Genomic DNA, 24107 nt, shown 5'->3' with positions numbered 1-24107 from the left:
AAATGCAATGGCAAAATGATACCCACCTTTGTACAGGCCCTTCTGATCTTACTAATCACCAGACCCACTAGACCGAGTTCATCACCGTGTACATCCATTTGCCATGTAACTTCCAACACCGTTACTAGGTTGTGGAAACGAACAAAAATGTAATACACACACATCTGCCTTTCCATCGCCAAGACAGGGTAAATCTTCAATATTGGAACATAATTTGTATTCAGAGCACTGATGGTCAGAGATCAAAATTCAAATTTCTCTTCCTTTTGTGTTATTGCCTTTCCAGTGACATTATGTAAAACGTAGCAATAACATTATTTTAGAGGGTTACCAGCCCCTAGGTACTCATTACCAACCAAGTATAGCAAATAATAATAAGACCCTCAAGACTGGCCATGGACCTAATGTCTGAACATAAAGTCTTGTAGACTTTAAAAGCAGACAACAAAATAGCTTCCTCGTCATGTAATTTGGGCTTTGAAGTTGTACTTTTCCAAATAAGGGGTTGATGTTTATGTTATTTACAAATCCTGTGTTGTTGTTTAACACTTTGAGAGTTTGAGACAGTGGACGAAATTCTCCAGCCTCCCGGCCGCATGCTTCTCGGAGGCGGCACGCCGTGCACTGGATCCTCTGCTCCCGCCGCTGTCAATGGGAATTCCCATTGAAGCCACGTCACGCCGCCGGGAACCCCACGGGCGGGGTTGCGCTGCTGGTGAGACCAGAGAATCCTGCCACCAGCGAACGGCCGGAGAATTCCAAACAGTGTCTTTGTGTTTGAACGACCCATTCAGATTGAGCCGGATCTGGAAAGACATTAAGTAAAGTAAGGCTGCTATCAAAGATAGTGCAATCAAGCCCAGACACGTCTTTTTGGATTAGTTGCAGGAAAGGCACTGATTCAGCAGTTGGGGGAGTGGCTTTAATCCACAATAAAGTCAGGTGACTCTCGGGCAGCCTTTTCAACCTTTTGCGTCCAGTTTTAAAATGTAAAAATCCATCTGGAGTTCAGAATAGGGTGTGCCGGCACTGGACATGGATAATACTCTGCTCTGATATTGTTAATATCTTGGCTAGAGATTCCTGTGAAACTTCAGCACAGTTGACTTTTGAATGCCAAGTATTCTCTCAATGCCTCACTGGGTTGCTGTGGTAGGATGGATTCTGAGAGGTTGTTCCCCCTGGTTGGGCATCAGTTTTACAGGTCGGCTGAACTGATTCCAGGACCATTTGTTTCGAGGGATGTGTTTCTGAAACTGTCCCTTGTGAATACTTGGAGCAAGTAGTCATTCAGAGTATTTTCTCTTTTTGTCTTCCTCTCAGTTTCAAGTCTTTTTGCATCCTTTATAGTTTCCACCCATTTTCACACTTACTCTTGTGCTGCGGCAAGATATTTTTATCCTGTTGTGTCTCAGCTGCAATGCAGTTTCCAGGTTTACCTCTAACCCCACCGCATCACCCTTTTAGTAGATATGCTTCAGCCAAGTCTTGTCCTACCTGCAACAGACAAACAAACAATTGAACCAAGGGAACTGGGAACTTGTGAAATTGAGAAAACAAGCCCAGTTTTGAAATATCCCTCTTAAAGCAGAATGCAACACACATCAAAAGATCATGTAACGATTATGCAGTTATGTTGCTAATAAATGATTCATTCAGGTGGATCACTGACTTAAAGTCTGCTAGTGAATTAATTGCTTTTGGCACCTGACTTGGACGCCAAAAAAGCATCACAGCTCACTCGATACTAATGTGAGAGTGCAGGCTTGTGTGCATCAACATGACAAACACAAAGGAATTGTGAATGTAATCACTTCATGTGAACAATTGACAGCACTGCGGGGAACAGGTGAACTCCTACTCCTGAACACACATTGGGAGGGAATCTCAGTGCCTAAAGCATGGCCACCAATGCTGGGGCAAAGGGTCAGGGGTTGCACGAAAGGTCAGAATCTGAGGAAGACAAACTACCTGGGAGGTAACAGAAATAGGGAGGTGGAAGGTTTTCAAGGGATTTAAACATAAGGATAATAATTTTAATTTTGTAGTGTTCAGGGATGAATTAATTTGCATTCATATAAAACCTTTCACAACCTCAGGATAGTACAGGGGTAGAGCTGAGGCTGGCGGTGATACAGCAAAGGCAGCTGAATGGATCATCTTGATCCTTGTGACAAAGAAGCCCATAATCCTCTCGAGCTTGAGGGTGGAGGAGGCAGGAAAGCAGGGTTTAAGGAGATTGTTGTTAGATTGGGATCGAGATGGGCAGTGGGATGGGGGTGTATCTTGCCTCTAAAGAGTGATCCTGAAATAGTATCTGCTTCAGGTATGTGAGCGTGAGGGCCAACAGTGCTTGATGTGGCTTATGAATATCTGGGGTTGGATGGCTATGCCGGTTGTGTGTCGGGTACTTTCAAGTCTGTGCTGCTTTGATTGACAGAACAAAGGTGGAACACCAGGACAAGAAAGAATAAAGGTCTTCATTGGTTTGGGCCCATCAAAGGTAGAGACGATGAAAAAGCTGAGCAAATCAGCAGCTGTAGCATAGTAGGGCAAACGCAAAACCAAAGTTTTGGCAGTTTGGAAGTACATTTGTAAGTGACGGGAAGCATTTATTCCTGAGCCGGATCCGGAAAGGCATTAAGTAGTGTCAGGCTATCAAAGATAGTGCAGTCCACTCCAGACACACGTACACGCATACGTTTAATACAATGAATGTGATTGAATGAGGCAGCCTTTCTGCCCAATTTTCGTTACTCCCCCTGAACAGCCAGTCTTGCCTTTACAGCCAAGCCGCATTATGAGTCTCCACAGACATTCTAAGTGAGCTGAAACTGGTCGTGACTTTCTAGATATTCTCCTGTAGTGGTACAGCTGTTCCATCTAAAATTCCCCAGAAAACTGAATTCTTGATGTGGTTAACTGATAGCAAACAAAAAGTCACTGGAATGTTTGCAAAGCATGGTTGCTGTAATTTTTAACTGTGACATGATAACAGAGTAATCTGCTGCTGAGAAAATGGACACACAAGCATTGCACAAGGCACCCAAACAGGAATCTGTGGGAGGGGAAAGGTCACAGAGAAGAGGATGTACCTGTGCTTAAACTGGCACCCCCAGTATCTGTCTGATGACGGAAAGGCGAAGGACGGGAAGTAGTTATTCCTTTCTTGTGGGTAGAACTGTTAGTGTGAAACTCGGTGTGGGTGATACAGTGTGTTATCTGCCGTAACTCATGTTGCCTCTAGATGCCAAAACACTACCACAAACCAGATTTACATTACAGTTAACACAATAACATATTTCTTTTTGGGGGCTGACGTAACTTTAGGTTGACCTTATTTCAACTTTGTGTTGAATTACAACTGAGCCTTTTTGGTAAGCTTTCCCAGTTTAAAAAAAACAGTTGCTTGACTTCTGTGACCTCAATTCTATGTCACGTGCAACACATGGACATTCCCCACTTAAATTGGCACTAACGCAATTATTTTTGAGCATTTATCATCTTTTATCATGGCTTGATTATTTTCTGTCAGAGGGAAAATTGCCGTTAATGTTTGATGTCCATTTGGGGACGATTTCCCAGCCTCGTTCGCCATGGATGCAAATCGTGTTACGACTGCTAACTTTCACGAGAGGGCCTTAGCAGAATTTGTGTCAGGGAGATCTTGGAATGAAATCTTCTCCTCCCCTCCACCGGTGATGTCATCAGGTTCATATCCCACAAGTGTGTGAACCTGATTACCATTAATTCAAATAGGTTTAACGCCTTACCTTCAGTTCGCCATATGTTCCACACCGGTGGGAATCACTAGTACTCTAAAGCAGTTGAGATGATCACATCGAGGGTGTGTAGGCCAATGTAGCCCCCAGGTTAGAGCTGGTTTAGCTCAGTGGGCTAGACAGCTGGTTTGTGATGGAGAACAAGGCCAGCAGCGTGGGTTTAATTCCCGTACCAGCTTACCCGAACAGGCGGAGGAATGTGGCGGCTAGGGGCTTTTCACAGTAACTTCATACTTGTGACAATAAAAGGTTATTATTATTATTATTAGGTGTCAGGGACATACCAACTTGCCACAAAGTGGGGCGGGGGAAATTGCTGGCGATTATGGATTGGAGTTGGGGGTGGGTCACGATGTCTGTGTGGGAGGGGTAGAGTGGGACCTGTTTATTAACTTTGAGATCATGGTGCCCTATTTTTTTTTTAAAGCGCCCTGATCTCTGTGGAACCAGGCTTGCTGGCATCTTAAGGCCCCAAGCTTCAAGCACACTAGACATCCCCCTGCTTTTTTTTTGATAGTGTCAGAGGATCTGGAGAGAAAACCTGTCTGTTTCTCTGTTATAACCTCTACGGGTTTTATGGGGTAGTGGACCTTACGGAGTACAAGCTCCCCCGATAAGGGGGCGAGGGACCCTTAATGCTTGGCTTTGGATAAATGGAGTCAGCCAGTATGGCACCGACCAAGAAAGACCCTGTAGGGAACTGCTGGAGCTGTAAATAATAGTTACAGCAAATACAATAAGTTTTTGTTTCTGCCAAACACAGTGAGGATTCTTCGTTGCCCTTTACAAAACTGGCGATGAGGATAAAACTGGATAGCTAACGTCGCTGCTGATCCACCTTGAAAGTTCCAACTCTTGGATCCAGATCAAAGATTTGCTTTCATTACGTTTGGACGTGCTTGATGCTGGACGGGAAGATTGGAATCCGTATGCACAGAGGATCCGTTACTTTTTACGGGCCAATAATATTGCAGAAAACGACTGCCAGATAGTCATCTTGCTAACTGCATGTAACACACATATGTTTGGAGTGACACAGAGCCTTACAAACCCAGAGGCCCCAGACACTGAAACTTTCGATGATCAGTGGGGTAACATTTTAACCCGACTAAGTCTTTGTTTAGATTACGTAAAATTGCAGAATTCTGTGAATATGGCGCCGCCGTCCTATCTGAAGTGCTGCGTGACTGCTTGGTTTGCGGCATAAACAATGCCGCCTCTCAGAAGAACTGCTAGATGAGCCTTTCCTGACCTTGCAACAGGTCATCCACGCTGTCCGGGATAGCGCAGAGTGAGTGGTGCAGGACATACAGGACACCCTAAGGGGTGCCCCCTCCTGTAAAGGTGCCTCTCCCTGAACCACTGCCACCTTACCCCGGACCAAACACCATAAAGGCACGACCGGTGGCTGAAGGAAGAGTCTTTCCAATGGGGGGAGACTTCCCTTGAGTCCGCAGACAGGCAACTAGGTCGATGTGGGGTTTGTGGCCACCGACCCCGGCATGAATGCAGGCCACAAGTCAACCAGCAGTCCAGTCCAAAAGCCCCAACAGAGACCGGTACCAGCCCAGGGCCTATACTTTCCATTTATATGAGCCAGACGAGGAAGGCGACTGCAGTGGAATTGCATGGCAGCCCCTGAGTGGCCCCCATTAATGTAACGGTGTGGGTGAATGGGCACCTGCTCAATATGGAATTGGACACTGGCGCAGCAGGCTTCGTAGTCTGGCAAAAGATGTTTGATCACATGCATAGAACATAGAACGTACAGTGCAGAAGAAGGCAATTCAGCATATCGAGTCTGCACCGACCCACTTAAACCCTCATTTCCACTCTACCCCCATAACTCAATAACCCCTCTTAACCTTTTTGGACACTAAGGGCAATTTATCATGGCCAATCCACCTAATCTGCATGTCTTTGGACTGTGGGAGGAAACCAGAGCACCCGGAGGAAACCCATGCAGACATGGAGAGAACGTCCAGACACCGCACAGACAGTGACCCAGCGGGGAATCAAACCTGGGGCCCTGGTGCTGTGAAGCCACAGTGCTAGCCACTCCACTACCGAGCTGCCCCAAACTGTGGGTTCAACTGTGTGGCATTCAACTGTGGATTCAGACCTTGGATTTGAAAGACACCCAGACCAGGTTGGCCACCTACACGGGAGAACCGTTGGAAATCGTAGGCACTCTTCTCACTCTGATGGTTTATGGCCATCAGTTGGTGCGCCATCCGCTTATTGTGGTAATGGGGCCCAGCCTGTTGGCCCATGACTGGTTGCGCCATCTACAGCTGCACTGGCAGCACATCCTCCAGATGGGTTCCAGTGGTTTGGGCAAGGTATTAGGAAAATATCCCGGTGTTCCAACCCAGATTTTGGATGATGAAAGGGGCTGTAGCCCACATACATGTCGAACCAGAAGTCCCGTAACAGTATTTCCAGGCGCGCCTGGTTCCCTATGCATTGTTGGAAAAGGTGGAGACCGAGCTCAGTCAATTGGAGGCCTTGGGGATCATCGGGCCCATCCGGTTCACCGATTGGGCAGCGCCAGCAGTACCAGTAATAAAGCCGGTCAAAATGTTTTGTTTATGCGGGAATTGACGTTAAACAAGGCTTCACCACTATCCCATGCCCCACATAGAGGATTTCTACGTGAAGCCTGCAACTACTGAACTTTCATTCATAAAGCTGGATATGAGCCACGCCTATTTGCAGCTTGTGTTGGATCCTGCCTCCCACAAATATGTCAGTATGCACAGGGATTTCTAAGAGTATAGGTGGCTGCCTTTCGGAGTCTCCTCTGCCTGTGCTATTTTCCAGCACGTAATGGAGAACATCCTGAGAGGGCTGCCACATGTGGCTGTCTATTTAAATGATGTGCTCATCACGGGAGTCTTTGAGTAAGAGCTCTTGGACAACTGGATGCTGTGTTAAAGCGGTTCTCTGAGGCTGGTGTCCGCCTACGATAAGCAATGTGCGTATTTCATACGAGAGAGGCGATCTACCTCAGCTATCAGGTGGACGCCCACCCCGAAGGACAATGTCATTTTTTTTTTTAATTCTGTGCAATATTTTTGAATAATGATGGCAACAATACATTTTGCAAGTTATGAAAGCAAAGTTTAACAATTGTAGTTCATTGTTTGAAGCATCAGAGTCGGCGTGAAAATGCTGTTTGCGATTCATTCTTTATAGCTGTAGACTTCATGATCGAAGTGGATTCCATATATGACTGGGGGAAAAAGGGGAGAAAATTACTCGAGTGCCATTTGCTCGGTCAGGCAACATTGTTTGACTTCTCTGGCACAAACCATCGCCCCTTCCCGTATTATGTACTTTATTCCCAATACAGTTACACGTTTGCCATTAGAAGCAGCTTCTAGATCCATACTATGTACCAAAGCCTTTAAATGTTTGTGTGGAGTGAAAGGGCTCCACTACAGGATTAATTATTTCTCTTTTCTCAATTCAAATTGCAATGGATGCCATTGGGCACTATATTGTTATCCACAAATACTCCCCCATCGGATCATAGAACCGATTAAATGTCTGGCCGGAAAAAACATTCACAAGGATGCATAAACAAATTTAATGCAAGAATATTGAACCTATTTCTTGACTTGATGATCATTCACGCAATTCTTATCCTCACATTCTGGACATGGGCACACTGTTGAACTTAAATGAATTAATATTCGAGGACAGCTGTCTAGAAATTCCCTTCAATTTCTTTGAAGTGGAGGGCAGCTTGTTTGAAGAAGCCCCTTGTTTTTCAAATAGATAGATGAGGATGTGGTTAGCAGTCCCTCGCTGTCTCAAGAGACATTTATTATGAAATATTTTGATATTTGCATCTGTGAGGAAACTCTCTTAGAAGTGTATCAATGAGTTCCATTTCTTCTCATTGTGGCAAATTTGCATACATAAGCTATTCTTGACATGATTAGGTTTAATTTTGAGGTAATAACCAGTCAAATGTGGCCCAGTGGTACCGGTCTGAGTTCACTGGTACCACCCTCAGTTCTAAATCAGAAAGTTGCGTGTTCATGTTCCATTCCAGAGACTTAAGCAATTAATCTAATCTAAACCAAGGTTTCATCTGCCTTGTCAGGTGGATGTTAAAGATACTGTGGTACTATTCACAGAAAAACTGGGAAATTTTCCTTCATCCTAGTTAAAATTCATCCCTCAATCAACACCCTAAACAGATCTATTTCATTACTTGTTGTGGGAGCTTGCTGTTTCTCTGCATTAGGAAAGTGACTATACTTCATTGGCTGTGAGGTGCTTTGGGTTAAAGTCCTGAAAACACCATGGCCGCAATTTAAAAAAAAAAAAAGATTTTAATTCTACTTTTTCAAATTTTCTCCCAAATTTACACCCAACAATAATCAGTAACGAATGTAATGTCAATTCCCATATCAATAACAGCGATCCCATCCTCCCAGCAAACCTCAGACATTAGCGCTTGTTAACATAAACAAATGACAAAAAGGAATCAGGAATCACCCATAGTCACCATTAACACATACAGTCCATCTCCCCCCAACCCTGCCAGCGCCCCCCCCCCCTTTATGTTCGATGTGATCCAACTCTCGAAAGTGCATAATGAATAATGCCCATGAATTGTAGAACCCCTCCATCCTTTCCCTCAGTTCAAATTTGACCTTTTCAAGCATTAGGAATTCCGGCAGGTCCCCATGCCAGGGCACAGGGTGGAGAGGTTGATCTCCACCCTAACAGGATCCACCTACGGGCGATCAACGAGGCGAAGGCTGCAACATCTGTCTCCGTGCCCGTTTCCAACCTCGGCTGGTCCGACACCCCGAATATGACCTCCTGAGCACCAGGGTCCAGTTTCACGTCACTTTAGAGATAACCCTAAAAATCTCCTTCCAATAATCCTCCAGCTTTGGACAGGACCAAAACATATGAACGTGGTTTGCGCCCCCCCCCCCCTCTCCCTCCCCCACAACGTTCACACATCTTCTACCCCCTCAAAGAGCCGGCTCATCCTCGCCCTCGTAAGGTGCGCTCTGTACACCACCTTCAGCTGTATCAGGTCCAACCTCGTGCATGAGGTGGAGGCGTTCACCCTCCGGAGCACCACACATCAGAACCCCTCCTCCATATCCTCTCCCAACTCTTCCTCCCACTTTGCCTTGATCTCTTCTAGCGGAGCCTTCTTCTCCTCCAAAATAGCCCCGTAAACTGCCGATACTATCCACTTCTCCAGTCCCCCTGTCGTCAGCACCTCCTCCAGCAATGTGGAAACCGGCTCTACAGGGAAGCTCTGTATCTCCTTTCTGGCAAAGTCTCAAACCTGCATGTATCTAAATATTTACCCCTGCTCCAGCCCATACTTCGCTCCCAGCTCCTTCAATCCCCCAAAATGACCCCCAAGAAACAAATCTTTTAGTATCCTAATTCCTTTCTCCTCCCATCTCTGAAAATTTCCATCCCACTTCCCTAGCTCAAATCTATGGTTCCCCCGAATCGACATTTCCCGTGACCCAGCCCCCAACCCAAAGTGCTGTTGAAACTGCCTCCAAATTCTCAATGAAGCTATTACTACCGGACTCCCTGAGTATCTCCCCGGGGCCGTCGGGAGGGGCGCTGTCGCTAGCGCCTTCAATCCCGACCCCCTCCATTCTGACCCATTGGGACTCAACCCTCTGACCCAGCTCCGTACCTTCTCCATATTCGCCGCCCAGTAATAAGACATCAGGTTCGGAAGACCCAAACCCCCTGCCTGCCTTCCTCTCTGTAGTAGCACCTTTTTAATTCTGGCCGCCTTCCCTCCCCATATGAACAAGGTAATCATCCCTTCAATCTCTCTAAAAAAATGCCTTTGGCAGGAAAATCGGTACGCATTGAAAAAGTAAACAGGAATCGCGGCAGCACATTCATTTTAGCCACCTGTACCCAACCCGCCAGTGACAGAGGGAGACCATCCCACCTTGCCAGATCAGCTTTCACCCTCCCAACCAAACTAGAAATGTTGTACCTACGGAGCCCTCCCCAATCTCGAGCAACCTGCATCCCCAGGTATCTAAAGTGAATTCCTGCCTTACGGAATGGCAGCCCCCCCACCCTCGTCCCCACCCCCGGCCGAGACACCACAAAATGTTCACTCGTGTCTAGATTTAATTTGTAACCCGAGAAAGACCCAAACACACAAAGCAGCTCCAATATTCCCCCTATTGGCACACTCGGTTCCAACATGTATAATAACAAGTCATCGGCATATAAGGACACCCTATGCTCTATCCCCCGCCGCACTATCCCTTTCCAAACACAAACTCCTTAATGCGATGGCCAATGGCTCAATCGCGAGAGCAAACAGCAGGGGGGAGCATAGGACATCCCTGCCTAGTCCCACGGTGGAGAGGAAAGTATTCTGAGCTGATCTTAATTGTGCGGACATTGTGCGGGCATCCCCTCCTTATATCCTTTACCCAGTCCACAAATCTGAGTCCAATTCCAATCTGCTCTAAAACTGCCATCAAGTACCCCCATTCCACCCAGTCAAACGCTTTCTCGGCGTCCAATGCCACAACCACCTCTGTTTCCTTCCCCTCCTCCGGTACCATTACCACGTTCAATACCCTCCAAATGTTCAAAAAGTACTGCCTCCCTCTCACAAACCCCGTCTGATCTTCACCTATCACCTTCGGAAGGCACTCCTCCAGCCTACCCGCCAGTACCTTCGCCAATATCTTTGCGTCCACGTTTAAATGTGATATGGGCCTATACGATACACACTCCGTCGGATCCTTATCTTTCCTAAGTAACAGGGAAATCGATGCCTGCCCCAAAGTTTGTGGTAACACCCTCTTCCCTATCGCCTCCTCAAACATCCCCACCATCAGCTTATTTTTGAATTTTTTATAATATCCCACCATAAACCCATCCGGCCCTGCCACCTTCCCCGATAGCATCCTCCTAATCGCATCTTTTATCTCCTGCTCCACTATCGTCCCCTCTAATGTAGCCCTGTCTCCCTCCCCTAACCTTGCGTACTCCAGCCCATCTAGAAATTCCTGCATCTACTGGCCTCCCCCAGGTGGCTCTGACCCATACAACCTCTCATAGGGGCTGGTTTAGCACAGGACTAAATCACTGGCTTTGAAAGCAGACCAAGGCAGGCCAGCAGCATGGTTCAGTTCCCGTACCAGCCTCCCCAAACAGGTGCCGGAATATGGCGACTAGGGGCTTTTCACAGTAACTTCATTTGAAGCCTACTTGTGACAATAAGCGATTTTCATTTTTCATTTCATTTCATTAGAATTCCTTAAAGACCTTGTTAATCTGATCTGGAGCGACCACCAGCTTCCCTGCCCTGTCCCTCACCTGGACAATTTATGGCCGCAATTTAACCTAAACGTTTCTAAGTGTGGTAGCGAGAGGGAACTGCCACGAGCTTCCCGATGCTCAGCCTGGTGAGGCCATCACCACTATGAAATGGTCCACTTAACGAGGCTATATGGGCTTTACGCCGCATATGATGGTCCCGGCGGCTGATTCGCCAGGACCGTGCTCGCCAGCTCCATGCTAGCGAAGGAGAGCAGCACATAAACCTCTCCGACACAGTCAACCCCACTCTGCTCCCAGCCGTCCCGCTGAGAAGACCAGCCCCACGATTCAGGGATGCCGAACTTGGCAGATTACTGGACGTGGTGGAGGCCAGACGGGATGCCCTGTTCCTTCGAGGGTCGTGCAGCCAGTGCTGCCTGGGAGGAAGTGGCAGCGGCTGTCAGCTCAGGGAGCGTGATCAGGAGGACCGGCACCCAGTCCTATAAGAAGATCAATGACCTCCACCGGGTCGCACAGGTGAGTTGGCACCCGACCCCCGAGTATGCACATGGCACCGTCCTCACCCAGCACCGCTCCGTGCCCTGACCTATCCATGTCCAGCAGTACCCCCCCCCCGCCCCCGAGGCCCCAGTCCTGCAATGAATGACACGTGCGGCAATGATGCACCCTCTGTGTCCCCAAAGGAGGAATTGGTTCACAACAGACAGGAGAGGGCCCAGACAGGCGGTGGGCTGCTGGACATCAGACTTCAGGAAAATTATGGGTGAATATCTTCCATTTTACGGTAAAGCTAATAAGATCAAATTGATCCAGAACAATATTAGCAGGAGCGTAAGAGCAGATAATGTCTGCCACCTTGCCTGGGCAGTGATTGTGACCAGTAAGACATGAGCAAATTTGTTCAGATGGAAATCGCACAACATGCTGGAGAGTATCAGCCTGAGGAATCAGCATGGGTTGCTGGTCTGGCATTCATTCCTTGACATTCTGCCGTTAAGAGAAAGTTCTTTGGCTGGACTTTCCTCCATGATCTTCCCCTCATAAAACGAGTGGCAGGGCCTGTCGCCATTTCTAAACCTTGATGCTCCCCTACCCCAGCTGGATGGGCACCAGCTGTCAGAGAATCATAGAATCCCTACAGTGCGGAAGTACGCCACTCGGCCCATCTAGTCTGAGCCGACCTTCCGAAAGAGCACCCTATCCCCGTAACCCCACCTAGGGGCAATTTAGTGCAGCCAATCCACCTAACCTGCACATCTTTGGACTGTGGGAGGAAACCGGAGCACCCGGAGGGAACCCATGCAGACATGGAGAGAACGTCCAGACTGTGTGCAAATCCACACAGTCACCCGAGGTCAAAATCGATCCCGGGTCCCTGGAGCTGTGAGGCAGCAGTGTTAACCACTGTGTCTTTTCATTATCTGCCACACATAAATACCACTGAGGAGACAGAGCCCAGCAAGCTGCCCAATTTCCAGGAAGCAACAAGAAGAGTGGTAGCTGTCCCTGATGATGTATCCCTACAAGCTCCCTAAGTTGCTAGATGTAGAGAGTGGGTTAGTTGTGGCCTCCTCTCCCGCTACGTAGCTCTAGACACTTGGCTGGTAGAAGTACAGTGCGATTTGATGCTAAAACATTTAGGTTGTTAATCCAATGCCACAGTCACTACACTGTCAAACCCACCAAGTATGTGGTTATACTATTATTAGTACCACTTCAATAACAGTGAGCTGCACCACAGGATTCCCACTTACTCACTAACTTGTTCTAATTAACTCAATACAGCACCATTGGCTGTGTTTTCGTACATATTCTTTTTTTTAAATTTAGAGTACCCAATTCATTTTTTCCAATTAAGGGGCAATTTAGCGTGGCCAATCCACCTCCACTGCACATTTTTGGGTTGTGGGGGCGAAACCCACGCAAACACGGGGAGAATGTGCAAACTCCACACGGACAGTGGCCCAGAGCCGGGATCGAACCTGGGACCTTGGCGCCGTGAGGCAGCAGGGCTAACCCACTGCGCCACCGTGCTGCCATTCGTACATATTCTTAGCATGCTTGCGTTAAATTCATTTTGTTACTGGAGGTATTAACCCATTTACTTCCACACTGTATTGACGTAAAAATAAAATTAGATTGACCGTGCATCTCTTTCTTGGTCTGCAGCATTAACTGGTCATAATCTGAGATTTATTGAATTTGGAACTTAATTATAGAATGCAATGATATTCTGCTATGCTGGAGCCAATTACAGTTGCAGCATTATGAAAGCCTCTCTGCAGAATCCAGCACCAAGTGGGCATATCAGGACATCTTCTGCAGAGAATATGTTATTATGTTTTTTGTGCATAGGTGGATCTACCAGATCATGCATGCTTTGATCATCAGAATGAATCCATTAATCATGTTTCCCATCGATGCTGCTAGCAGCTAACATATGGCCTTGCCTTCTATAGCCTTGTTGGTTTTCACAGTGAGCAGGCTGTGATTAATGGCCCTATGAGCTCCAGTAGAGAAGGATGCCCCTTACAGGGATCAATTATTTATTTTTTTTAAAATTTAGAGTACCCAATTCATTTTTTCCAATTAAGGGGCAATTTAGCGTGGCCAATCCACCTAGCCTGCACATTTTTGGGGTTTTGGGGGCGAAACCCACGCGAACACGGGAAGAATGTGCAAACACCACACAGACAGTGACCCAGAGCTGGGATTGAACCTGGGACTTCGGCGCCATGAGGCAGCAGGGCTAACACACTGCGCCACCTTGCTACCCACAGTGATCAATTAATGATAGCTAGTATGCAATCACTTGTACAGAATCACAAAACTATAGCCTGGTTAGAGCATAGAAGAAGGCTCTTCAATCTGTCGAGTCTGCACTGGCTTTCAAGAGCAATTGAGCTAGTGCCACACGCATTTTTGACCCATGAACCTGAAGATTTTCTATCTTGAAGGTGCTTATGCAATTCCATTTTGAAAGGAACAATTGAATCTGCCTCCATCACCATGTTAGGCAGTGCATTCCAAATCTTAATCACTTGTATGTTAAAAGTAAATGTCTTCTCATATAAATAAAAGCAAAATTCTGCAGAAGCTGGAGATCTGAAATAAAAAGCAACAATTGCTGGAAAAAACTCTGCAGGTTTGGCAGCATCTATGGAGATAGCTAACGGATGGAATTTAATGTTATTTTTCAAAATGCTGTCTCGGGAGTAGCAGAGGGCAGTCCATCAGCTACTTTGCCAGCTTTTACTGCCAAAGTTTCAAGCCCTTTGGGGAAAAAGTGGAACCCACAACGTCAAAGAGCCTGCTCTGCCAGCAACTTCTCCTCCTGCCAGATCAAGACACTGTTTTTAAACGGCATCCCAATCTGAAATGTTTTGAAAAAAATGACCCCCCCCCACCCCTCCCAACCTAGACATGGGATTGAACCGTGCTGCTGGCCTGCCTTGGTCTGCTTTCAAAGCCAGCTATTTAGCCCTGTGCTAAACCAGTCCCTGGGGGCGGGGGGCCAGTAAAGTTGGGCTCCTACTAATTTAAATGTATGGTAATGGATTCCCGACCTTTCCTGACTGCATCCCATTACGTCATTGCTAGGGGCGGGCAATCGAACGTGAAAATCCCGTTGAGTGAAAGCTGTTTTGGGACTTCCCCTCCAATCTCCGCCCCCGCTATCATTGCTTCCCACTGAAATTGGGAGTGGAAAATACCCCCAGAATTTTTGAATCCGGTATAACCCTTCTTTGGAACATTAGAAGTTGCTTTTGGTTCTTTTGTCTTTCACCCTTAAACCAGGGTCCTCTGGTTCTCGGCTCCTCTGCCGAAGGGAATGAACTCCACCTACCTACACTGTCTAGCCCTGATTTTAATCACCTCTACCAAATCTCCTCTCGACTTTCTCGAAGGAGAACAGATGCAGGGTCTTTTCTGCACCCTCTCTAAAGCCTTCACATCCTTCCTAAAGTATGACATCCAGATTTGGATGCAATACTCCATTTGAATCAGAACTGTTGTTTCATAAAGATTTATCATAACTTCACTGTTATTATATAATTTGCTTTTTCAAATGCTTTCCCAACCTGCCTTGCCTACTTCAACGATTTGTGCACTTATACCGCCAGATCTCTGGTTCTTGCACCCCTTTTAGCATCGTACCTCTTAGTTGCTATGCTTGCTGTTCCAACCAAAATGTACCACTTCACACTCACCTGCATTAAATATCATTTGCCAAATTTGGATTATTGACTGCCACCCTGTCATAATATACACCAGTATATCATGGTGCAGCCACACACACATACACTGATGGACATGCAGTGGGACCAAGCAGCATACACAACACCGCAGCCAATCACCAGTGAGAGCACACGCACTATAAAGACAGGGGACAGGAGAGTTCCCGCTCATTCTAGTAGCAGCCAGCCAGGAGCACAGAGCTCACAGCCTGCAACACAGGCATTCACCATGTGCTGAGTGCATCACCTGGTTAGGACTAGGCAAGGGTCAACAGTTAAAGCTGGTATTGCATTTACCCACAGTTCAAGTAAGTTAATATAGTTAACCTAATAATAAAATAGAGTTGCACCACTTCCAGTGTTGGTGACCTGTTTGTGATCCAGAACACTGTGTCATCTTGAAATCTATCATTATCCTGCTTCCTGTTCACAAGTTTTGTGTCAACTGCAAATTTTGAAATTGTGCCCATTACACCTAAACCTAAATCATCAATAAATATCAAAAAGTAGTAGTCTAGTGCTAAACCCTCAAAAACATCATCTTATACTTTCCTCTTGTCCAAAGAGCAACCCTTTACCATTGCTCTTCTTGTCCAAGCTACCACTATCTCTTTTATTTCATGAACTTCAGCTTTTCTGACAGGCTTTTTATGTTTCACTTATCAAAAGTGTTTTGGAAGGACAAGTACACCACACCAACTATGTTACTCTTATGAGCCCTCTCTTGTTACTTCATCAAAAAACTCAATCAAATTGAGTAAACTCAACTTGTCTTTAACAAATCTGTGCTGGTGTTGCTTAATCAATGGACACTTGTCCAAATGACCATTACTTTTATCCCAGATTCTCATTTTGAAAAACTTTCCCACCACCAAGGTTAAATCACTGATCTGTAATTGCTGAGTTTATTCTTACATACTTTTTTTGAACAAGAGTATAACATTTCTTTTTCTTTTTTTTATCTAGAGGGGATGGCAGGGAAGGTAGTGCAATGTTCCTCCTGCAGAATGTTTGAGGTGAGGGACGCCGTCAGTGTCTCTGCTGATTTCATCTGTGGAAAGTGCACCCATCTCCAGCTCCTCAGAAACCACGGTAGGGAACTGGAGCTGGATGAACTTCGGATCATTCGGGAGGCAGAGGTGGCCATAAATAGAAGCTTCAGGGATGTAGTTACTCCGAAGAATAAAGATAGATGGGTGACGGTGAGAGGGGCTGGGAGGAAGCAGTCAGTACAGGGATCCCTGTGGTCGTTCCCCTTAGTAACAAGTATACCGCTTTGGATACTGTTGGGGGGGGGGGGGTGTACATACCAGGGGTCAGCCATGAGGTACAGGTCTCTGGCACAGAGTCTATCCCGGTTGCTCAGAAGGGAAGGGGGGAGAGGAGTAGAGCATTAGTCATTGGAGACTCCATAGTTAGGGGGATAGATAGGAGATTCTGTGGGAACGAGAGAGACTCGCGGTTGGTGTGTTGCCTCCCATGTGCCAGGGTGCGTCATGTCTCGGATCGTGTTTTCGGGATCCTTAAGGGGAGGGGGAGCAGCCCCAAGTCGTGGTCCACCCCCAAGTCGTGGTTCACATAGGTACGAGCGACATAGGTAGGAAAAGAGATAGGGATGTACGGCAGGATATCATGGAGCTAGGGTGGAAACTTAGATCTAGGACAAGCAGAGTTATTATCTTTGGGTTGTTACCCGTGCCATGTGATAGCGAGATGAGGAATAGGGAGAGAGAGGAGTTGAACACATGGGGATGGTGCAGGAGGGAGGGTTTCAGATTTCTGGATAATTGGGGCTCATTCTGGGGTCGGTGGGACCTTTACAAACGGGATGGTCTACACCTGGACCAGAGGGGTACCAATATCCTGGGGGGGAAATTTGCTAATGCTCTTCGGGAGGGTTTAAACTCGTTCAGCAGGGGCTTGGGAACCCGAATTGTATCTCCAGTATACAGGAGGTTGAGAGTAGTGAGGTCATGAGTAAGGTTTCAAAGTTGCAGGAGTGTACTGGCAGGCAGGAAGGTGGTTTAAAGTGTGCCTTCTTCAATGCCAGGAGCATCCGGAATAAGGTGGGTGAACTTGCGGCGTGGGTTGGTACCTGGGACTTCGATGTTGTGGCCATTTCGGAGACATGGATAGAGCAGGGACAGGAATGGTTGCTGCAGGTGCCGGGGTCTAGATATTTCAGTAAGCTCAGGGAAGGTGGTAAAAGAGGGGGAGGGGTGGCATTGTTAGTCAAGGACAGTATTGTGGTGGCAGAAAGGACGTTTGATGAGGACTCGTCTACTGAAGTAGTATGGGCTGAGGTTAGAAACAGGAAAGGAGAGGTCACCCTGTTAGGGGTTTTCTATAGGCCTCTACAGAGATGTAGAGGAAAGGATTGCAAAGGTGATTCTGGATAGGAGCGAAAGCCACAGGGTAGTTGTTATGGGGGACTTTAACTTTCCAAATTTTGACTGGAAACGCTATAGTTCGAGTACATTAGATGGGTCTGTTTTTGGGTCTGTTTTTGTCCAATGTGTGCAGGAGGGTTTCCTGACACAGTATGTAGATAGGCCAACGAGAGGCGAGGCCATATTGGATTTGGTACTGGGTAATGAACCAGGACAGGTGTTGGATTTGGAGGTAGGTGAGCACTTTGGTGTTAGTGACCACAATTCAATTAAGTTTACTTTAGTGATGGAAAGGGAGAGGTATATACCGCAGGGCAAGAGTTATATCTGGGGGAAAGGCAATTATGATGCAATGAGGCAAGACTTAGAATGCATCGGATGGAGAGGAAAACTGCAGGGGATGGGCACAATGGAAATGTGGAGCTTGTTCAAGGAACAGCTACTGCGTGTCCTTGATAAGTATGTACCTGTCAAGCAGGGAGGAAGTGGTCGAGCAAGGGAACCGTGGTTTACTAAAGCAGTCGAAACACTTGTCAAGAGGACGAAGGAGGCTTATGTAAAGATAAGACATGAAGGTTCAGTTAAGGCGCTCAAGAGTTACAAGTTAGTTAGGAAGGACCTAAAGAGGGAGCTAAGAAAAGCCAGGAGGGGACATGAGAAGTCTTTGGCAGGTAGGATCAAGGATAACCCTAAAGCTTTCTATAGATATGTCAGGAATAAACGAATGACTAGGGTAAGAGTAGGGCCAGTCAAGGACAGGAGTGGGAAGTTGTGCTTGGAGTCCGAGGAGATAGGAGAGGTGCTAAATGAATATTTTTCGTCAGTATTCACCCAGGAAAAAGACAATGTTGTCGAGGAGAATACTGAGATTCAGGCTACTAGATTAGCAGGGCTTGAGGTTCATAAGGAGGAGGTGTTAGCAATTCTGGAAAGTGTGAAAATAGATAAATCCCCTGGGCCGGATGGGATTTATCCTAGGATTCTCTGGGAAGCTAGGGAGGAGATTGCTGAGCCTTTGGCTTTGATATTTAAGTCATCTTTGTCTACAGGAATAGTGCGAGAAGACTGGAGGATAGCAAATGTTGTCCCCTTGTTCAAGAAGGGGCGTAGAGACAACCCAGGTAACTATAGACCAGTGAGCCTTACTTCTGTTGTGGGCAAAATCTTGGAAATGTTTATAAGAGATAGGATGTATAATCATCTGGAAAGGAATAATTTGATTAGAGATAGTCAACACTGTTTTGTGAAGGGTAGGTCATGCCTCACAAACCTTATTGATTTCTTTGAGAAGGTGACCAAACAGGTGGATGAGTGTAAAGCAGTTGATGTGGTGTATATGGATTTCAGTAAAGCATTTGATAAGGTTCCCCACGGTAGGCTACTACAGAAAATACGGAGGCATGGGATTCAGGGTCATTTAGCAGTTTGGATCAGAAATTGGCGAGCTGGAAGAAGACAAAGGGTAGTGGTTGATGGGAAATGTTCAGACTGGAGTCCAGTTACTAGTGGTGTACCACAAGGATCTGTTTTGGGGCCACTGCTGTTTGTCATTTTTATAAATTACCTGGAGGAGGGCGTAGTAGAATGGGTGAGTAAATTTGCAGATGACACTAAAGTCGGTGGAATTGTGGACAGTGCGGAAGGATGTTACAAGTTACAGAGGGACATAGATAAGCTGCAACGCTGGGCTGAGAGGTGGCAAATGGAGTTTAATGCAGAAAAGTGTGAGGTGATTCATTTTGGAAGGAATAACAGGAAGACCGAGTACAGGGCTAATGGTAAAATCCTTGGCATTGTGGATGAGCAGAGAGGTCTCGGTGTCCATGTACATAGATCCCTGAAAGTTGCCACCCAGGTTGAGAGGGTTGTTAAGAAGGCGTACGGTGTGTTAGCTTTTATTGGTAGAGGGATTGAGTTTCGGAGCCATGACGTCATGTTGCAGCTGTACAAAACTCTGGTGCGGCCGCATTTGGAGTATTGCGTGCAATTCTGGTCGCCGCATTATAGGAAGGATGTGGAAGCATTGGAAAGGGTGTAGAGGAGATTTACCAGAATGGTGCCTGGTATGGAGGGAAGAACTTATGAGGAAAGGCTGAGGGACTTGAGGCTGTTTTCATTAGAGAGAAGAAGGTTAAGAGGTGACTTAATTGAGGCATACAAGATGACCAGAGGATTGGATAGGGTGGACAGTGAGAGCCTTTTTCCTCAGATGGTGATGTCTAACACGAGGGGACATAGCTTTAAATTGAGGGGAGATAGATATAGGACAGATATCAGAGGTAGATTCTTTACTCAGAGTAGTAAGGGCATGGAATGCCCTGCCTGCAACAGTAGTGGACTCGCCAACACTAAGGGCATTCAAATGCTCATTGGATAGACATATGGACGATAAGGGAATAGTGTAGATGGGCTTTAGAGTGGTTTCACAGGTTGGCGCAACATCGAGGGCCGAAGGGCCTGTACTGCACTGTAATGTTCTATGTTCTATTTGTAATTATCCTATCGTCTAGTACCACCCCCCTTTCTAAGGACAATTGGAAGATTATGACCAGTACCTCCCTTACTTCCCACAGAAACTTTGTGGTCCTGGTGACTTATGATGTTTAAGTACATCCAGTCTTTCTAATAACTTCTCTTCATCAATTTTTAGTCCATCAGTAACTCAATTGCCCCCTCCTTCATTATGACTTTGGCAGGTGCAAAGTACTCAGCCATGCCTCTGCCTCCATGCACAGATACCTTTTTGCGTCCTAAATTGGCATAGCTCTATCTACTACCTTTTTACTGTTGGTATGTACCAGTTCTTCGCCCAATCGCATTTCCTGATTTCTCCGACGGAGAATCCTGCCCATGATATTTCTTGACAGCAGCACCACTGTTAGAAATTACCACTGCTGAAACTCAGGAGAGAGAAGCTTCAGGGAAAAGCACCTTCAAAGATGAGAAGTTTTTATTAACAAGCCAGAGCCAGGCAGGCATCCCAGGTGATCAGGGATGGGAGCACCTTCAAGCAGTGCACCAAAGCTGCAGGGGCAGCCATTGTTGCCAGGGACCTTCTATGGACCATGGAGCAGCCTTGAAAGAGGGCACACCCTGGGGAACGTGACTGTGAGCCCACCTGGGCTCACCTGATAACTATCCCATGTGGTGGCAGCTCTTTTTCATGCTGGCAGAGACAGCGGGTGGCTCTTAATTGGGCATTTAATTGGCTGCCCAGTGGATGGCCAAAATACTGAAGTTTCCATCACTAACGATATGCTATGGCAAAGGGAAGAGATCGGGCTCTCCTCCCCACACCTTCCGCTGTCATTTTACCTATATTTCGTCTCCTCGCCTGTCTGCAAAGGGCTGGCAGAATCTACCTCCCAGAATCTGTACCAAGCTTTCCTTTATCCCAGCCTTTAGGCCATTCTGCCCGTATGTCTAGAGTTCTAACGTGACAGGAATTTGTGAATGGCAGATACCAAAGCTCAGATTTTCGTTCCTGAGGCCGATACTGTGAGCCGGGTAATTTCTCAGCTTGCCATATCTATCTTGGAAGAAACTTCCCTGAAGAGGACCAATATTGGGGGGTGGGGTGGGGTGTGGTCCAGCCTGCACCCCCTGCTGCAAATTGGAAGCCGCCATAGGGCTACTAGTGCCAAGGCAGGCTGGCCAAATAGTCCCCATCCATGACAATGTATGACCTCACAATGTGAACTCACATTGTAAGCAAGATCCTTTATTTCAGCGTTCCGAGCATTCATCAAAATACCCAAAGCAGGGCAGCATGGTGGTGCAGTGGTTAGCAATGCTGTCTCACAGCACCGAGATCCCAGGTTCGATCCTGGCTCTGGGTCACTGTCCGTGTGGAGTTTGCACATTCTCCCTGTGTTTGCGTGGGTTCGCCCCCACAACCCAAAGATGTGCCGGCTAGGTGGATTGGCCATGCTAAATTGCCCCTTAATTGGAAAAAATAAATTGGGTACTCTAAACTTATTTTAAAATAGTGATTGGCAAAGGAAGCAAAAATGACAGGAGGAAAATACTTTTAATGCAGTGCATGATTAGGGTCTGGAATGCACTGCCACAGAGTGGAGGCAAATTTACTTGTGATTTTCAAAAGAGAATTATTAACTATCTGAAGGGAGAACACTTTCAGGGCTATGGAGAACAGACGTGGTGGAGGAACGAGATGAGTTGCTCTTGCGGAGAGCCAGCACAGATACGATGGGCCGAATGCTCTCCTTTGTGCTGTATCTATTCTTTGATTCTAATGTAATGACAACTGGTAATTGAAGGAGGGAAAGAGGTCACAATTCTGACACCACTGCTGAAACTATTGTTATGACCACAGCATTCCTGTTCCCAAAATTTGGTGTTAAGATGCTGAGTGTAGTACCTCTGGGGAATGCCCCCCATTAACTTAGAGCTCACACTCCTTTCAATGAAAAGAAAGTGATACTTTCACAAACTGTTCATTGACTTGTCATGTCTCGTCTTTTGCAGAACACACAGAATTTCACGACAGCTTTGTGACTTCAGGCGTCTTCAATGTAAATGAGCTAGTGCAGGTATCCAGAAGTAAGTGTTGTTTTCATTCAAGTCCCTTTAACAGCTATGGTACCATATTTAGTATAGACCCTTGCAGAATGTCAGATTTGTTCTTTGAAATAATGACCCTTTGTAGTTTTATTTGAAACATTTCACTGATTTATTATTTATATATGATGCTATCGTATAGCGAAAACAACGTAAGTCACTATTTCAATATGGTAATATAATTTAGGTTTAATTTCACAAAGAAACTTGTAAGGAAAAGCTCAATTCAACTTTTAGAGTTGAATTGCAAGATGCTTACACATGAGCAAGGCTATTCATCCCATCTTAATTCAATCAACTGGAAAGACCTCTAACAACTCTCCGTTGTAGCATCCTGGTGTTTCTTTTGCAAATTATTCCAGTATTTTCTCCCCCACTAGAAATTCAATCCACATGTGAAACACTGTGAGTGGGATTCTCCGTCCCAGCAGCCGGCCAATGGGATTTCCCATTGTGTGCACCCCCATGCCGTCGGGAAATCCGCGGGCGTGAAAGCGCTGCCGGCGAATCGGAGGATCCCGGCAATGGAGAATCCAACCCCGTGTGTGAATAGAAAATTCCTGACATCAGCCCGAAACTAGTTTAAACTTGTGACCTCTTGTTCTTCTCCTGCAGTTCAATTTAAAGAAATCAGATTTTTGTATCCTTAACAATTTTATTTACCACTTTAAGTGCATGTCTCGTGCTTCCTTTCTAGTCTGCAAATCGCAGGCTTCTAACATCTTTTCTGGAGGATCATTTTCTCACAACCTGCCAAGCTTGAAAACTGGCCGAAAGATTCTCGGTTAATATCTTTTATTTTCTATGTGTCCCTGATATATAGGGTTACATGACCTCCTTCTGGGAACTCTGTCTCTGCTCTTGAATGTTAGATTTGCTTCCAGCTTCAGCATTTAGCCATGTTTATGATATTTCCACCACATTGTTAGCTCCCAACAGCCACAACAGTATCCAGTTCCCACCTCTTATTTCTAATGCTTCTAGTGTTCATGTGTATATATTTTATTATAGATTTGCTTCTTCTCATGTTCCCCAGTGTCTGCCCATTCTCGAACTCTTGCTCCTGTGTGTCTTTCTCTAGATATTTGTATTCCACATACCTTTAGCTGCTTTTCACATTGGCCTCATTCGTGAAACTATTAACTCCATACCTTCCCGCTCGCATCCACATCCATCTAGTTTACATGAGTTCCTGCTGCTGCTTGAACATTACTGCTTAGTTTATGTGCAGCCTGTTTCCCCGTACTAGTCACCTTTCTTCCAGCAAGGATTCTCAGTTACTTATGAAGGCAGCTTGTTCTTACCCAAGCATTATTTACCACCTCGGTTTCTTTTTATCAACTCCCCTCCTTTTCTAAGCATTGGAACCATGTCAGGAATCATTAATTTGCCTTTTGTGCCAATCCCCAAATATGAACTTTTAAGATTGCTATGCTCTTTCTCCCTTATGTAATTTACCCCATACATGGACATTAACATTAGTTTCCATCACTACCCTTTCTAACCTTCATTTTGTCTGTCGCTCTCATTTACCATCCTGTATGTATTGTCCTATGTCACAAATGACTATCCACTTTCCTAGGTAAAGAGTTGCTTGTCTCATTTGTGGACACCCATAACAAATAAATGTCATGGCTTCCATTATGGCCGCTCTCAAAGGAAGGAGTCCACATCGGGTTGCTGGATAAATGATCGATTCATTGGAGTTTTCTACAGAGACTTGCACATGCACAAGCACTCCGAATGAGTGCCCGGCCGGCTTTATACCGGAAGCACTTGGAGACACTGCCCCCGTT

The 24107-nt window shown here is 46.2% G+C and overlaps 1 protein-coding gene across 4 annotated transcripts in view; it reads left to right on the top strand.

Moving 5' to 3' along the window:
• The window catches only part of nfic (nuclear factor I/C), a 788712-nt gene that overhangs the window by 335713 nt on the left and 428892 nt on the right, over positions 1–24107 (top strand). For all 4 annotated transcript variants that reach the window (XM_072482538.1, XM_072482537.1, XM_072482536.1 and 1 more), the window contains exon 4: positions 22219–22293. In XM_072482538.1, the coding sequence (XP_072338639.1) occupies positions 22219–22293 (75 nt within the window). The remainder of the gene's footprint in view (positions 1–22218; positions 22294–24107) is intronic.

Source organism: Scyliorhinus torazame, chromosome 18 (assembly GCF_047496885.1).
Source record: "Scyliorhinus torazame isolate Kashiwa2021f chromosome 18, sScyTor2.1, whole genome shotgun sequence".
Taxonomy (NCBI): Eukaryota; Metazoa; Chordata; class Chondrichthyes; order Carcharhiniformes; family Scyliorhinidae; genus Scyliorhinus; species Scyliorhinus torazame.
Note: the sequence above shows the minus strand (reverse complement) of the source record. Positions and strands in the feature narration are given on the sequence as shown.